The sequence below is a fragment of the Acinonyx jubatus genome, chromosome F2, assembly GCF_027475565.1.
Source record: "Acinonyx jubatus isolate Ajub_Pintada_27869175 chromosome F2, VMU_Ajub_asm_v1.0, whole genome shotgun sequence".
In the NCBI taxonomy this organism is placed as follows: Eukaryota; Metazoa; Chordata; class Mammalia; order Carnivora; family Felidae; genus Acinonyx; species Acinonyx jubatus.
In genome coordinates, this window is record NC_069394.1 from 41,486,275 (window position 1) to 41,504,648 (window position 18,374).

At 37.6% G+C, this 18,374-nt stretch overlaps 1 protein-coding gene across 3 annotated transcripts in view; it reads right to left on the minus strand.

The window, feature by feature from the left end:
* The window catches only part of INTS8 (integrator complex subunit 8), a 52,418-nt gene that overhangs the window by 14,126 nt on the left and 19,918 nt on the right, over positions 1-18,374 (minus strand). For all 3 annotated transcript variants that reach the window (XM_027064207.2, XM_027064206.2, XM_027064205.2), the window contains 7 exons: positions 17,834-17,904; positions 17,306-17,481; positions 15,317-15,450; positions 13,705-13,815; positions 8,806-9,007; positions 4,991-5,112; positions 329-513 (listed from right to left, as the gene is read on the minus strand). In XM_027064207.2, the coding sequence (XP_026920008.1) occupies positions 329-513; positions 4,991-5,112; positions 8,806-9,007; positions 13,705-13,815; positions 15,317-15,450; positions 17,306-17,481; positions 17,834-17,904 (1,001 nt within the window). The remainder of the gene's footprint in view (positions 1-328; positions 514-4,990; positions 5,113-8,805; positions 9,008-13,704; positions 13,816-15,316; positions 15,451-17,305; positions 17,482-17,833; positions 17,905-18,374) is intronic.

An 18,374-nucleotide genomic window follows, 5' to 3' on the forward strand; every position in this document is an offset into this window, starting at 1 on the left:
TCTCCAATTCTGCATGCATGAAAGAGTATAACATTCTATTGTCATAATAACCTAATACAATTTCTTCTGTTTTAATCACATATGACTTCTTCAGTACTATGCAATCATAGACATCAACGACTTTGAACTCCAGTAGATATTAAATGGTTAACAATCTCTTAAAATAACACATAAATAAGAGGTATTTCCAAAGGTGGCCATGTTAGTCCATCAGAGATCAGCACCAGAGAACTCTTACACTGTCCATCTTTAGGATATACAAGGATAATGGTAGATGTTCTTGAAACAGTACAAACTGAGTACAAAAAATAAACTGATAGAAACGTACCGATACATTATACCTAATGTAGATTCCCTCTGCTTTATTAAACTAACTCTGCCATCATTTCCTCGTTTGTGTTGACTGGATACACTACAGATCTGAACAACAACTTCCCAAAGGTCTTTAGCAGTCCGTCTACTTTCTTTAGGGCCTGGAAGTTCTTTGCATGTAGCTGCTAAAAGCTGTCCAAGCTGTAACACGAAAAACAGAAAATACACAAAAGATAATCTGTAATATACGTGTAAGTTCTATTTTAAGGTGCACTTAAAGAAAGGATAGTGACCCAAACATACCAACACGTATGTTATGCTATACCTTCCATTCAACCACGGAGGAATTTAGAGTTCACTGTCTAACAGACTGGAATCTGACTGGGGAAGAGGATGCTTTGGTTCTGCCATATTATAAAGCTCACTGTTTCCTTCAATAAAAGTCTAATCAGGGCAAAAACAAGTACAGTCTAATAAGAACAAAACTGAGACAATGCAAAGAGGTATGTGATTTATTAAGAGTGTGTGTGGGAGGGGCACCTAGCTAGTAAATAGTATGATCCCACTTAAGAAGGGGGCAGGGTATGTGGTGTATGTAATGGGAAGTATATATACACACACAATGTTAACTGTGGTAAAAGCCCAGAAGTGCAATTAAAATAGTGCTTTAACTTTACACACACTGTAATCATTTAAAAAAAAGTTGTGGTGGGGGAGGTGGTGCAGCTGGGTGGCTCGGTCAGTTAAGCATCTGACTTGGGCTCGGGTGATGATCTCACAGTCTGTGAGTTCAAGCCCCACGTCAGGCTCTGTGCTGACAGCTCAGAGTCTGGAGCTTACTTCCGATTCTGTGTCTTATTCTCTCTCTGCCCCTTTCCCGCTTGTGCTCTCTCTCAAAAATAAATAAATGTAAAAAAAATTTTTTTAATAAAAATAAATTTAAAAAATTCTTTTTTAATGAAAAAATAAGGGGAGAAATCTGGAAACTGAAGTTGGCAGGATAAGGGAATAAGATGTAGAACCACCTTTCTCTAAAAAAAAATGGGAGCAATTGGAGATGGAGTTACTGATGTGAGGAAGAAGGAAGGAAGGACAGCTTACTGAAAGTGAATGATCTGAATAAAGGCGACTTTAAAAGGACCAAAAATGCTGGAAGAACACACAAATAAAAGAGTGGAAGGGCTAAAAGCAAAAGGCAGAGAAAACACAGGCCCAAAATGCAGAGGAAAAAAACAGGCTTATGTCAAATTCAGTGTTTCTCTCTGTAAATTCAAAAAGAGGACCCCTCTATCTTTTGTTCATATTAACTCTTATACATCATTGCTCTTTTCAACAGTGAACGGCAAAGATCATTTCAAGTCCATCAGGAAAGCCCAGATCCCTAACTGGACCTAGAAAACATTCATAAGGAGGTCCCCATCACCTCAGGTAACTTCTTTAAGGAGGCAGCAGTATTATGACAAAGATGAAAACTGATACTTTTCCCTATTTTTTATAATAAAAAATTACAAACATGGAAAACTTGAAGAATTCAGTAATATCTATATATTGGACTTACTGTGAATATTCTACTGTATTTACTTTATATACCTACATATGCTCTTTGTTAACTAATAAGCCGCAGACACCACACCTCATCCCTAAAGACTTTACTATGTATCTTCGAAGAGCTAGAAGATTCTCCTGCATAACCATAACTCCATGATCACACCTAAGAAAATTTATAACACTTGTGCTTCCTAAAGGTAGTAAAAACAATGTGAAAACCCTAGCTGTGCTATGGGAATGTGTTTTCTGTGCTGACAGCTCAGAGCTGCAGCCTGCTTCAGATTCTGTCTCCGGCTCTCTCTGCCCCTCCCCCATTGGTGCTCTCTCTGTCTCTAAAATAAATAAACATTAAAAAAAAAACCACAAGAAAATTAAAAAAAAAAACATTTCATCTTGCATGCCTATTGAATACAAGTCTGCTCCATCAACTAAGACCACCATATATGCAGCTATTTACTGTAGTGCAATACAGGGCTAGAGTAGCTCCTTGTCTCCATTCATTTTCTGTTAAGAATCACATGCTTGGTTGAGGTCACTGCACTAATTTACTTAAAAGTAAGAACTTTCAGAAGTTTTAGGCCCCAGGGGCATCTGGCCAGCTCAGAAAAAAACCTATGACTTGATCTCAGGGTCCTTGAGTTTGAGCCCCACACTGGGTATAGAGACTACTTTAAAAAAAAGAAAAGAAAAGGAAAGAAAAAAGTCTTAGGCCCCTCGAAGTCAACTGAATTCCACAAACACTCTTAAGCATCTACTATGTGTGGACATCAAATAAAGCACTGAGAATATAAAAAGTAACTGTCCTCAAGAAGCTCACTGTTCTATAAGAAGACAAGTGAAAAATAACTTATTACATAGTGTAAGTGCAACAAAAATATATGCCTCCCCAAAAGTAGCAGGACTACTTAGTAACACAGTTCAAAGGTAACAAAGGAGAAAGTGATTTACTCCTTTGCAGAGAAAGAAATAAGGCTAAGCTTCCAAGAAACCACACCAACAGGCAAAAGTGGGAAGGGCATCCCGGCTAAGTGATTCACAGCACATGCTCAAGTGCAGAAGTAGAGAAAGCATCCTGCATAGAGAGCTGTGAGTAATGTGGAACCACGAGCACAGAACAGCAGGACAAGGAGGAAGAGAGAGCAAACAGAGGAAGAAGCACCTGCACCTTAAAAGGCCTTGGAGGCTACATTACAAACTTTGGTCTTTATCTGATGCTATTACTACTATTACCACCGAGCTCCGTAAATCCTGTGCATTTTCCGATATGCTAGCTACACTGCCTCCTATCCTGATCCAAAGGGGAGACTATACAGTTCTGTGTATATTATTTCAAAAGGTCATATTTTAGTTACATGTTTAAGATTCTTCCCTTTCCTTTTGTGATTACAGAATATTCAAATAAGAAAATAAAATGGAAAATAAACTGATTAAAACCACCTACTATTCCACTATCCAGAGATGGTAACTGTTAACATCCTTCTAAACTTTTCCCTATGCATATGTATATGTATTCCACGCCAAATTCCAAGTTTGGAAATTGCTCCAAATTATAGCATTTCCAAAACACGATCCCTTACTCTAGACCTCTTTCTCTGATTCCTTTTTTCCCTGACATAAACAAGGGAGCACAGGGCCAAACTAGGAAAGGGGACACATAAACCCTAACCAGATAAGATGATGAAACACTTCAATGACTCTTCAGCAAGGTCACCACATATCCTTCCTCCTTTTGGGCGAGATCAGGGGGCTACAGGAAGCAGTGACATAACCCAGCCCAAGTTCAGGCAACTTCCAGCACAGTATCTCGTACCCTTCCACACTGCAGGCCCTGAAACACGCACCCAGCCCTGCTGGTGCACAGTTCCACAGAATTCATTGCTGAGAAAAGCAAAGAAAAGCTACTGTACGGTCCTAATGCTGAACAACAAGCTACAATCCTAAGTGGAAATTACTGTCTTGGAACGAAATGGTTCTTTCATCTGAGGGTTTAGCAAAGACCAAGACTACTGGGCATAATCAGACAAGTATCCCAGATAGGAGGAACTCACATTTTAGAAAATTCAGTGAAAAAACAGATCTAATCCAATGTCTAAAATTCCAAAGAGAAGGATGATTCAAGTTATGAGATAAATTTTGTGAACAATTATAGAGAAGACAAAAAGGAGTAAAAACACAAAAGAAATCAGCAAACCTTCAAAGGGCTGAAATGAAATGATCTCAGTTTTTTAAAGGACATATAGGAAATTAGGAGGAAAAAACAAATAACCAAGACAAATGTAAAACAGGGAGTCTTGCAAGAGTTCTCAGATAACCACTGACTGAAGAGACTATGTACTAAAGGTAAGAGGAGATAAACATAAAGCATACAAGCAATAAGGAAATCTGAAAAACCAAACGTACACACAAAGAAATGTTAAACCACTACATGGTTTTTTTTGTTGTTTGTTTTGTTTTGTTTTAACTGAAGACCAGAAAGGGAGAAAAGTCCACTGCTTGTTCAGGTACACATAATATTAATACATGACAAACACAGTCTTAGGGGAAAATTCAAGTTTCTGTTTTTATTTTCTCCATCCAGAAACATTTTCAGTTGCACAAGAGAGATATAATTAAGAAAGGTGACTAAACAACTCACCACCAATTCACTGAATGGATTCTTTCATTTGGGTGTAATTACTAACAAACATTTACATGACCAAGGACCACGCACAAATCGAGAGGAGGAAATAAGCTCTAAGGAAGGGTCAGGTGCTCAGATGGAAAAAAGCTGGAAGTGCACCCCTCACATGCAGGTACACCCATGTATGCCAGAGGTTAACACTAGAGTTTGATTTTACTGATCAAAACAAGAAAAGAGAACTAACCTCTCACTAGCTTACGGTTATACCAAAATGTCCGTTAACTAATTTTTGTTTGCATTCTCATGAACTACTGGATATTGAAAAAAATATCAGAGGGCAAACCCAAGCACCCAAATTATCTCAAACTATACTTTTAACCACACACCAACAAACATTTGTCCCATCTTCCATTGTATCATAGAAATTGGACAAGTTCCCTTAGTATAGATCTAAAGAAACAGGTACAATGATCTTATCCTAATAATCCTTTTAGATTAAACACAAATTACCTTTACATATGGATTACTCTGAAGCAGAAATGCGGGAACTTGCAGTGTAAGGTATTCATTTTCCCTCCAGTTTAACATAAAAGCAACACATTCCTCAGCTATAACTTGACGAAGAGGAATATCTAAAAAGACAAAGAAAATAGTTGGAATTACCATCATAACATTAAAACAGAACAAAGCAAACATGTATTCAGATTTCAGTTGAACAAATTAAAAACAGTTACAGATGAAACAACAGAAAAATTCTAATGTTTTATATTTTTCTTTAGAAAGTTAAGGTTTCTCAGGGTGCCTGCGTGGTTCAGTCAGTTAAGCATCTGACTTTGCCTCAGGTCAGAGTTTGAGGCCTGTGTGGGATTTTGTGCTGACAGCTCAGAGCCGGGAGCCTGCTTCAGATTCTGTGTCTCCCCTCTCTGTGGCCCTCCCCCACTCTCTCTCTCTCAAAAATAAATAAACGTTAAAAATTTTTTTTAAAAAGTTAAGTTTTCCCAACAACAGACTGCATGGTCCCTACTATTTACTAATTAACAAACTCACCTACTAAGAATACTTTACACTCTTGTGGAAGTCCGTGTTACCTGTCCTCTATAAAATTTGTAACCCAAATGAGCAGAGAACAAACACACAAAACAAGTACGATGGTACAGTATAAACTTTTAGCACATTTAGAGCACAGAAATAGCTATACCATATAATAAAACTAACAAATCTGAGTGAATATATCATTTTAAATATTTCTTCTGATTAAAATGTAATAAGCATTCTACGAAATCATTTACTTTCAAAAAATATTTACTGTACCAAAAACATTTTTAGTTTTCAATTTTTTTAACATTTATTTTTGTGAAAGAAAGAACGCATGCGTGCACACATGGGGGAGTAGCAGAGAGAGGGAGACAAAGGATCCGAAGCGGACCCAGCACTGTGAGCAAAGAGCCAGATGTGGGGCTTAAAGTCACAAACCTTGAGATCATGACCTGGGCCGAAATCAAGAATCAGCTGCTTAACCGACTAAGCCACCCAGGCACCCCAGAAACAATTTTAAGCAAAAAGTAATGAGAAAAAAAAAAAAAAATCACTCAGAACTTTTGGACCAAAAAAAAAAAAGTTTCGCACATCGTTTCCTTTGAAATAAATAAATATACCTTAGTATTAAATATGTTGCAAATTTTTGTAGCTCAAAGTATATAATATTCAGGTTTAAACATACTTCAGCAAAAAGAAAAATCCCAAAGAATGCTAAATAACAACATTCACTTGAAATAGGGAGAGCTATTAAACTTCTCAGGTAAACATATTTTGTTTAGTCTTTCTAAAAAAGAAAAAAAAAACTGCCTATGGCTATTTGTTTATATCTCACCTTACCCGAAAGAGGATTTGCAACAACAAAGACAGGCATAGGAACACAGCAAAACAAAATATACTATTTGCATCACCTTCAAGAACAAAGACAGAAGTGAAACTGGTATCTCCAACACATGCATGTCATTGAGTTCTTTACATTTTGCCAAAGGCAGACCACACAGCATTTGACTCCAAGGCTTCATTTATTCACCCACATTCCCCATTAATAATACAGCAATGGTTTGGATTTTTTGTTAATTTTAATTTTTTTAAATCTTTTTTTTTTTTTCCATAAAGTGTATTTTGAGAGAGAGAACATCAGCAGGGGAGGGGCAGAGAGGGGAGACAGAATCCCAAGTAGGTTCCATGCTACTAGCGCAGAGTCCCATGCAGGGCTTGATCTCAATGACCGTGAGATCAGACTTGACCCGAAACCAAGTGTTGGAAACTTAACCAACTGAGTCACCTAGACGCCCTTAATTTTTTTTTTTTTTTTTTTTTTGAGAGAGAGAGAGCGAGAACGACTGCACCCATGTGCAGGGGAAGGGCAGAAGGAGAGAGAGAATGTTAGCAGGCTCCACACCCAGCATGGAGCCTGATAGGGGGTTCAATCCCATGAACCATGAGATCATGACTTGAGCTGAAATCAGACACTTAACGAACTGAGCCCCCAGGTGCCCTTTTTTAATTTTTTGAGGGAGCATGAGTGGGGGAGGGTACAGCAACAATTCTTAAAGATAAATCAGAATATAGGGAGAATTCTGATACAGCCTGAGAAGCAATGATTTGGAGCTTAAACTTCCCTTTAAGCATCTGCAATATACAATTCATCATTATCTCTACCAGGCCTAGAATTAAAATTTGCTGAAATCCAAGGAACATAACTAAGACACGCATCTCAACACAAAGTTACCTTTTAGTACAAAGTATTAAAAGTTAGGGAATTTCTCCCAAAAGACATCAGTGGTTTTAGAATAATTAATCTAAATAATTAATTTAGAAGAAGTAGCCCTTATTTATAAATGAAGGTTGGATTTGTTGTCAATGAAGACCACTTCCTCTTCCTTTGGATGCCTGGGTGGCTCAGTGTTAAGCGTCCAATTTCAGCTCAGGTCATGATCTCATTGTTCATGAGCTCGAGCCCCACATAAAGGACTGCTTGTCGCTGTAAACATGGAGCTTGCTTTGGATCCTCTGTCCCCCTCTCTCTCTGTGCCCACCCCCTCCCTCATGCTCTCTCAAAAATAAACACACACACACACACAAAAAGATCACTTCCTGTTCCTGATAGTAGAGCCAGACCAAGCCACATTAACACCCTCTGTCTTTTACAGAGCGTATGCATTTAATTTGATCAAAATCAGCCCAGTATCACCAGGGAACAATTTTTTTCCCTAAAAAGAGAGGGAGGAGATGATGGCAGATAACACCTTTTTGCACCCCTCCCTTATCCTGACCCATGGTTGTAATTTCTGCTAGAAATCAGAATGTATTAACAATTAACTTACTCCAAAAGACCCAAGAGGGCCAGTGGCCATTTGTGCTTTGACACATTACTAGCACCTTCCGTTACACTTCAATTTTACTGCTTACAGCTTTAAATGTGTATAGTATGATTTAATTACTCTAAAACATGTAAAGTTAAGAAACTACTTTAAGATTTACATACAACAGAGATAATTTTTATGATAAGCCCTTTTCATAATGGCATATTTATACTTAGAACTGGACACACAAGGTTTGTTCCTGAAGTGACAATTGAGTTCCTGACCCAGTGGCAACCATTCTGATTATTTCTATGATAGTAATGAGGAATTAAACTTTCAATCTGTACTTTCAATGACATTTTGATTCTTTAACAAAGTATCTTAAAACTGCAATATAATTTTGTAATGTGTTGAACAGTGTCCCCTCAAAATTCATTTCCACCTAAGACCTCAGAGTTTCCTCACTTGACAACAGGACCTTCACATATCTACTTAGTTAAGATGAAATCATACTGAATTAGCACACACCCTAAATCCAATAACTGGTGCCTTTGTAAGACACACAAACACTCACACTCTCACTCCCTGAGAAGGCCACGTAACAAAGGAGGCAGAGATGGGAGTGAATAAAAGATTGCTGGGAGCCACCTGAAGCTAGAAGGCTTCTTCTCCAGAGCCTTCAGAGGGAGCATGGCCATGCTGACACCTTGATTTCCGATCTCTGGCCTTCAAAAGTATAAGAGAATAAATTTCTGCTGTTTTCATCATTTAGCTTGTGGTACTTTGTTACGGAAATTCTTGGAAATGAATAGTTTCCTACATTATCCTCAATGTTCTTAAGTGAACTCCACGTCAGATTTCTGTTTTAGGAGAGAGGTAACTTTTTTATAGATGGCAAAAAGTCAAGCAAATGTTTTTTTTAGATTCTTCCCCACAATTACCTGAGTACTGTATTTCTGAACTTTGGCTTTGTGAAAGTCTTACCAGGAAGCCTCATTTCCAGATATCCTCGCACCCTACTAATAAGATCAGAAGGAGGTCTCTCTCCTGATTGCCCTGTTCCAGCTTCATGCGTATGAATATCCAAAAGCAGCATCTCATTCAGCATGACCTGACGGAGTTTTGGCGAGAACTCTGTTACCAACTCCAAACAAGCAGCAAACAACTGTTTGGCGTGGGAAAAGTCCTAGAGAAAGAAAGAAATCACTGGATTGCTTTTCCTCTGGAATCGAAAAATGTGCATCTTTATGAGAACGGAGCAAAGAGGAGGAGGATTAATTTAAATGGTTAACACCGGATGTCTTGGAAAGAGGCCAGATTATCTTTTTCTTTATCATCTGTGTCACTGATTTATTCCAATACTTAATTCTTTTTGTAGTCTAAAAAAAATCCGTGGAATTTAAGAAACAAAACAGATGACACAGGGGAAGCGAAGGAAAAATAAGATAAAAACAGAGAGGGAGGCAAAGCATACGAGACTCTTAAATACAGAGAACAAATTGAAGGTTGCTGGAAGGGAGGTAGGCAGGGGATGGGTTAAATGGGTGATGGGGATTAAGGAAGGCACTTGCTGGGATGAACATCTGGGGTTATATGGAAGTGATGAATCACTGGGTTCTACTCCTGAAACCAATACTATACATGAGCCTAGGGGATACGACATTGCTCAATGCCCTCTTAAAAAGTTTTATATAATATTCACTTCCTGATATAAGTGGTATGTTAACTAATTTGAATTTAAATAATTTTTTAAAAATATCCAATAAACAGCATAAAAATATACTGTATTATCAAACAAGTTTTATATAAATGGTAAAACCAAAAAAACTTTTACATAATTATATACACATCACATACATTTTATATAAGCTACACATATTACATATACATAATGTATATTATATACCTATATGCCTATCTTATACATACGAGCCATACATGTTATATACATATATAGAATACACATAAATTATACATCTTCTATACATACATATACACAAAATCCATACAGATTCCATGACAAGTACCCTTCTATACCTAATCTATTAAGAATTGGATCTTATACTCTTCAACAAGGTTTTACATTCTAGAAAATTTTTTTAATGTTTATTTTTGAAAGAGAGAGCATGAATGGGGAGGGGCAGAGAGAGAGGGAGACACAGAATCTAAAGTAGGCTCCAGGCTCTGAGCTGTCAGCACAAAGCCCAATGCTCGAACCCACAAATCGGGAGATGATGACCTGAGCCAAAGTCAGACGTTTCACTGACTGAGCCACCTGGGTGCCCCAACAAGGTTTTACATTCTAAAATCTCTGTACACGACCTTAGTCCACATAATTGACTAATAAATCAAACTCACTACAATCCAATCCCTTTCTTACATGTCCACTTCTAATTTTTCCGAAGAGCAGTCTTTGTTCGTTCTCTCTCCCTCCCACAGTTGTCTCCTTTACTCCTACCCCCATCACGATGAAGAAATATCTCCCACTAAACAAAGACCTTCTAACTGTTCAACTGACTAAACACTCTTTAGTTATCTTACAGAACCCAGGGGCTGCATCCCCCTGCTGCCCACTCCCTTGTGCCTGACATTCTCTCTATTCCCTTGGCTATCACGACTCCACCTGTGTCTGGTCCTCATACGCATCCTGCCACTGTTTCTGGGACACAATATCGTATCCCCTAGGCTCTGTATATTCTCCCTGGGTGATCTCTGATTTCTCCCAAATCTCTATATCTAGCCCAGACCATTTCCCAAGCTTCAGGCTGTTTCCAACTGCAGGCCCAAACTAAACATTTTAAAATGGATAATCAGTCCTTCAAAAATGTTTTTCTACATATTCGCAAGCTGGCAGAAACCTAAGCAGAAATCTGAACATCTCTCTCCATTCTTTTCTCCCTCTTGCCTTCCACAGCACATGAGGAAACAATCAATTCTAGATTTTACCTTCTTAACGTCTGTCTGTTCGCTTCTACCCTTTCTAATACTTGTGCCACTTACTAGCTGTGTGACCTCAATTTATTACCTTTGAGTCTCTGATTTTTCACCTATAAAACTGAGCTAACACGTTCTACACAGCTGTGTGTGTGACCAATAAGTCAAAGAATAAATATATAAGAAAACTGCAGAACAGTCTCCATGCTCAATAAATGTTAGTTATTTTAGGGGTGGAAGGAGAAAAGGGGCTAATGGCATGCCCCATTATAAACTTTTCAACAGCTCACTACTGTCTAGAGCTGTACGTTCCAATATGGTAGCCATGAGCTACATGTGTCTACTGAGCATGTGAATTGTGACCAGTCCGAACTGGGAGGTGCTCTGAGCATAAAACACTGGATTTTGAGTGAAAACCTAGCACACACATTAAAAAAAAAAAACTCAATAATTTTTATATTGCTTATTTGTTGAAACAATAGTTTAGATATAGTGGGTTCAAATGTATTAAAATCACTTTTGTACTTCTAAAAATGTGGCTACAAGAAAATCATAAATTACATATGTGGCTTGCATGGTACTTCCACTGGACAGTACTGGTCTAGAAATAGTGCTCAAACTTTAGCATGCATCAGAAATTACCTGGAACGCTTATTAAAACAAACTGCTGTGCCCCATCTGCAGTTTCTGATTCAGTAGGTCTAAGTGCGGTCCAACATTTTGTGTTTCTAACAAGTTCCCAAATATAGCCAATGCTGCTGGTGTGGGGGGTCAGACTTTGAGAACCTCTGGTTTACAGCACTATCTACAAAAGGTTCTTTGCTCAACGCCCTCTTAAAAAGTTTTATATAATATTCACTTCCTGATATAAATTTTTAAGCTTAGAAGTAATTTTGGAGGGATGCCTGGGTGGTTCAGTCATTTAAGCATCCATCTCTTGATTTTGGCTCATGATCTCATGGTTTATGGGATCAAGCCCCGTAACGGGCTCCTCGCCAGCAGCTCAGAACTTGCTTGGAATTCTCTCTCTCTGCCCCAACCCCATACACATGCACTCTCCTGCTGTCTCACAAAATCAACTTCAGAAAATAATAACAATAAATAAAAAGCATTGTTTTAGGAAGAGTTTAAGGAGATGCTAAAGTGTAGTGCAAATACTTTTTGAATAATGAACTACATTATTTTTATTTTAAAATATACATGCCTTTAGGGATAGATCTAACAAAATACATACAAGATTTGTATGCTGAAAATTACCGAACTTAACAAGATAAGGACATAAATAAATAGAGGCCTAAATAAATGAAGACCTATACCAAGTTCATGGACTGAAAGACATAATATTGTTATCAATTGTCTCCAAACTGATTTATAGATTCATTGCAATCTGAATCAAAATCCCAGCAGGCTTTTTTTTTTTTTCTCCAGTAAATACTGAAAAGCTGATTCTAAAATTTATATTAAAAAAGCCAAGGGGAGGGGCACTTGGCTGGCTCAGTTGGTAGAACATGCCAATCTTCATCTCAAGGTTATAAATTTAAGCCCCACATTTGGTGTAGAGTTTACTTAAATAAAATCTTAAAAATAAGTAAGAAAGCAAAAGACCTAGACTAGCCAAAATCATTTGCAAAGGAAGCCTTGACAGCACTTGGTTTCAAAACTTACTCTAAAGCTAAAATATGGCCCCCCCTTTTTTTTAAATATTTAGAGAGAGAATGAAAAAGAGAGAGAATGAGAGAGAATGAGAGAGAATGAGAAAGAGAGAGAATGTGAGAGAGAGCAAGAGCGAGCAGGGAGGGGCAGAGAGATAGAATCCCAAGCAGGCTCCACACTCCGTTCGGGGCCAACATAGGGCTCCATCTCAGGACAAGGTCATGACCTGAGCCAAAATCAAGAGTTAGACACTTAACCGACTGAGACACCCAAGCACCCCCTCCCTCCACCTTTTTAAAGTAAGCTAGAAAAGGGCAATTGTGAAAAAAGAACGGAATGTGAAAAGGAAAAACAACAGGACACATGAACCATAAAGAGTTTTTCAGGCAGATCAATTTTAGGAAAGACAAGAAAAAAGGCTGGATACCGCTTCCCTTAACACTGTAATGTCTAATGGGCACTGAGGAGAGCACTTGTTGGGATGAGCACTGGGTGTTGTATGTATCCCAATTTGACAATAAGTTATATCTAACAAAACCAAACAAACTTGATGTCTACACACTTGACTTCTAGCTAGAAGAGTGCTCATCTAGAAAAACCAACCACCTTAGCAATGCTCACGGGGTCTGTACAGGCTACATCTTATTTCCCCTTCTAGCCTCACATACCAAATGATACTCTTAACATCAGCTTACTGCTTCCGGTCCCCTTGTATACCATCCTATTTCTTATCTTTGAGCTTTTCCACATGGTGCCATCCCCCCTTTACCTCGCTAACTTATTCATGCTTCGGGCTTTAGTGCAGGATTTCTGCTGGAACTAAATTTGGAAATGCTATTAACCTGCCTATAGAATTTACTATACTATTACTCGTGCAATTTTACCATCTTATATCATTTAACATTTCACTTAGGTCTCAACTTCCCAAACAGGTTACAAACTCCTTGTGTAAAATAAACTACAAAAGTAATCTTAAGGGATTTTGTTTTGTTCTTACAGCCTGGAACACAATTTTACTAAGTTAATCCTAAAAGATACACTAAATAATTTTTCATGGTCTCAAGGAATGGAGCAGTATCTGTATATCCAAGACCACTTTGGTACAGTTGTGAGGGTAGAGGAAAAAGAACCAAAACACCTTTTACAATATCCTTTAAGAGCGGGGAGAAAAGACCCTTTAGGCCTAGGGCTGTATTTTTAAGATCAAGGAAAATATAGGAGATTCTGATTCCTGGGTTTCACGATAAAATTGATAAAGCATATTTTAACCAGTAATTGACATATGCTTTTACTCACCTTAACAGTACTGCAGTGTAAACCTTTGGCCAACAGAATGTAAACCAAATCTCTTGTTAAATTGTCTTTAATTCCCAGGATGACCCCACTATAAACAGAAGGTACTTCCCACTAGAAGAAATAAAAATATATAAATACACATGCACACAACACACACACAGAAAGCCAAATCTAGAGAAGAATCTTTCAATAATCTTCAACCACATTTAAAATAATCATGCAAATTGGGGCGCCTGGGTGGCTCAGTCGGTTGAGCGTCCGACTTTGGCTCATGTCACGATCTCACGGTCCGTGAGTTCAAGCCCCGCGTCAGGCTCTGGGCTGATGGCTCAGAGCCTGGAGCCTGCTTCCGATTCTGTGTCTCCCTCTCTCTCTGCCCCTCCCCCATTCACGCTCTGTCTCTCTCTGTCCCAAAAATAAATAAACGTTAAAAATAAAATAAAATAAAATAAAATAAAATAAAATAAAAAAATAAAATAAAATAAAATAATCATGCAAAGATCACTTTCATAGAAAAAGGAAAATGACAGCTATAATGAAATGTTAATCAAAACAGACATATTCACTATAAACCAGTAATAAATTAAATGGGTTGGAACTTTCTAAAGGATAGTCCACAGGAAAAAAGAAGGAAAAAAAGCACAAGGACTATATATTAACTTATGTGATCCTCACCACAACACTATGAAGTAGGTACTATTAACCTCATTTTACAGATAAGAAAAGTGAAGCACACAGATGTCAAGTTAACTTGCACAAGATTGATTATACAGCTAATAAGTATAGAGGCTGGGATTCAAACTCAGGCATTCAGATTAGAACTCCCTCTATGCTATTCTACTTCATCTATAAAATGAGCACTAACAATGTCAACACTAATGATGCCCAACACTAACGTTCAGAGAAATTTTTCATTTCACTGCAGTTTTGTGTTCAAATCCCATAAAATATACATGAATGCCTGGCTGCTTTTCTCCTACACTTTCAGCAGAGCGGTACGCAGTGAGTTAGAAGTACCGCCATACTTCTCTCCTGCATACACGGACTCTTTCCCTGTAGCTTTAGCTCCGTTCCACTGAAATGGTGTTCGAAAAGCTATCTTCATCCGCACTTTGCATGCAGGAAAGGTTTTAAATACATAACTTCAGAATCAGGTAAATACATTAGCTGGGAATTTTTAAATGAACAGGTAAAGCCAGAAATGCCCTATAAAAAAGTTTTAATGAATCGGTTCCAACCTTTAGGCTTTAGACTTCAAGAGGGCATTAATAAAAACAAAAATACTCTATAAACACATAGGAAGTAGCAGCTACAGACTGTGTAAATATACCTTATACATACGCTTACAGCTGTATTTAAAATGTATGGAGATGCCACGACAATATAACAAACTTATTTTTAAAGGTTACGGATTTAAAAGTATCCTTTTTGACATTTTGTATTTTCTCCAACAATGGATGTTCAAAGTGTAATTATTGTCATGTAAAGGTCCTAATATTGTTGACAAATAGGGGTCTTTATTCTTAAGAAGTTCAGGGAATAACTCTTCTATTAAATTACATCAGAAAAAAAGAGTAACTTTCTTATCTGCTGTTGACAAAGCGTTTCTAACCTTGTTAGACACTGTCCAGAACTGGCGCTCTGAAGTCATACCATGTAATTCAATTAAAATCTGTCGAATCCTCCAGGGATCCACTGACAATATCAGCTGATGCTCCAACTGGCCAATGTTGACACTTGCTGAGGCTAAGAAAGAAAGATTTGTTTCAATAATGACAATTCAAAGGAATCCTACAAATATAAGAATAATTTGTTGAAATTGTGTTTAAGTATTATATCTATAAGTGAAATACCACTCTCATCTTGAGAACTCAATATAGAGAATTCAATATAGTATAAATTATATATTAATTTTATCCTCACATAGAAAAATGTAACAATATGTATTAGGTCTGCATTTAATAAAGATGACACTATAAACGAAGATAAAAATTAGTAGTAACTGGGGGGCGCCTAGGTGGCTCAGCTGGTTACGGGTCTGATTCTTGATTTCAGCTCAGACCATGATCCCAGGGTTGTGGAATGAAGCCTTGCATCAGGCTGTAGGCTGACAGTGCGGGCCTGCTTGGGATTCCCTCTCTCCCTCCCTCTGCCCCTTCCCTGCTCACTCACACTCTTTCAAAATAAATAAATAAACTTAAAAAAAATAAAATCAGTAACTGGCTATAGAAAGAACTAGGTGGGCTACATGGAAAAATTCACTTATGTAGACAGTCTCCTACTTTCAAACATTATGTGTTAACAAAAGCATGTATAAAAATATTTTCATTTTAAAAAATATTCTCTCAGCCCCTCCCCCACTCGTGCTCGCTCTCAAAAATAACTAAACGTTAAAAAAAAAAATTTTTTTTTAAAAAGGGTGGGGGGGGCGCCTGGCTGGCTCAGTTGGTTAAGTGCCTGACTTCGGCTCAGGTCATAATCTCATGGTTTGTGGGTTCAAGCCCCACACTGGTGCTGAAAACTCGGAGCCTGGAGCCTGCTTTGGATTCTGTACCTCCCTCTCTCTGGCTCTCCCCCACTTGCGCTCTGTCTCCCTCCCCCTCCTCAAAAATAAACATTAAAAAAAAATTAAACACTAAAAATGTTTTTTAAAGGGAGAAGAAGAGAAGGAGGGACTGCCTTCCCAGAGAAACCAAAAAGATCATTAAAATCCCTAATTACAACTCAACTTTCAGATAGTCTTCATTAATCCATCCCCAGCATTTTAGGTCTAATGTCATTTTCCTTTACAACTGGTCAACCAGTTTAAATGTAGCGAGGTTCACAGCAGCTACAATTCTGTTTTGTTAAACTGACTGAATTCGGTCTCATTTATATTAAGCTCTAAAGCTTGTGTTTCTTATTAATGAATAGCACTACGTTTTCTACTTGTATTTGTAAAATAAAACCAAAAATGGAAAAAAAAATCATCCAAAAAACAAGGTAACAAATGGCAATGTTGTCCAAGTGGAAGCTTAGCCAGCAGATCAGTGATGCAAGCTCAAATCCATGAAAGCCTGTACTTTCCCTGAGTCTCAGGACTCCCCTCCCAGCTCTTAATTGTTTTTAATTTTTGAAAAAAATTTAATGTTTATTTTTGAGAAGGGGGGGAAGGGCAGAGAGAGAGGGAGACACAGAATCCGAAGCAGGCTCCAAGCTGAGCTGTCAGCACAGAGCCCGACAAGGGTCTCAAACTCATAAACCACGAGATCAAGACCTGAACCGAAGTCAGATGTTTAACCAACTGAGCCACCCAGGCACCCCTCCCAGCTCTCATTCTACCTCCAAGAATGTATCAGCAATAGAACCTTGGTCTATTTTCACCAACTAAAAGTTTTGTATATCTAGGCCTCAATCTCCATTAAACACAGACTGAGCAGCATCCCAGCACTTCACTGCTTAGACAGAAATAGGACTACAGAAGACTGGTAAATTTCGAATTAATTATGGACATAAATATAAACTAAAACACATGAGAGGGCATCCTCAAATACACTGAGGGGCAAATATAACAGAAGTGCAAAATGTGCCAACATTTTTGCTAGCAGACTAGAGAGCTAACCTGGGATATCATAAAATGAAGTTACAGGTTTAATGCACAGATTTACTCTAGGGGATCTCTTCCTCATCTGATCAACAAGTAGCTTTCGTTCTTCATCTTTCAACAATGTAATGAAAAGCTCATGTGAAGAAATCATGAAAACATACTGCAGATCTTCCAACCCCAGACACACATTCCTAGATCAGTAAAAATAGTGTAAAACAAAAAAAGTTTATAATTTAGTTTGGGAAAAACAATCATATTAACGAATCTTTATTAATAAGCCATTTAACAAGCTACCATTTCATAAACTATGTAACAATATTTGAAACAGATTTAAAAATTTTTTGGTCCTAAAATTGTGATGTCCATGTCACGATACACAAAAAGAGTAACAGAATTCTAAATTTTGTGTCACTATACAAATCTGAACTTAACTGGCTCTCAAATGACTGCCTATTTATAAGACATGCAGGACAAACACAAAAAGTAACAAAAGTTATTTTTCTCACAAGACTAAATTCAAATTAAGGAGAAAAGGGCACTTACTTTAGAAAAGCAGCCATGTTTCCTTTCAAAGAATCTGAAGCTTTTTCTAAATTTATTGATCTTGAACACACCTAGGAATTTGAGTAATTTTTATTTGAATACTGGCACTTTTAAAAATGCACGCTACAGTCAGAAAAGTTTCGATTTAAAAACAACCAAATATTCTTCAGCCACCTATCAATCACAGATTTAGTTCAGTAATTTAAAGATGAGACTGTGAATTAAGAATCATCATGGGGAAAGGGAGTGGAATGTGATCATTTCAACAACTGCAGTCATTTCTATGAAATAAAGCAGCTATCTAGCCTGGCACAGAGTTCTCCCAGAATGTATAAAGTACACTAACCAATTATATGAGGTGATGAACTCTGCAGCAGCTCCAGTCAGAAAAGTGAGAGAAGATTCATCTTAGAGAACTGAATGATACGTAATGGCTAATGTACATAGACCCAACAATTAAGAGTAACCAAGGTTTTAAAATAACCAGTGAAATGAAAAGAATGACAAAAACTAGTCATGGAAATATTATTTACAAATAACA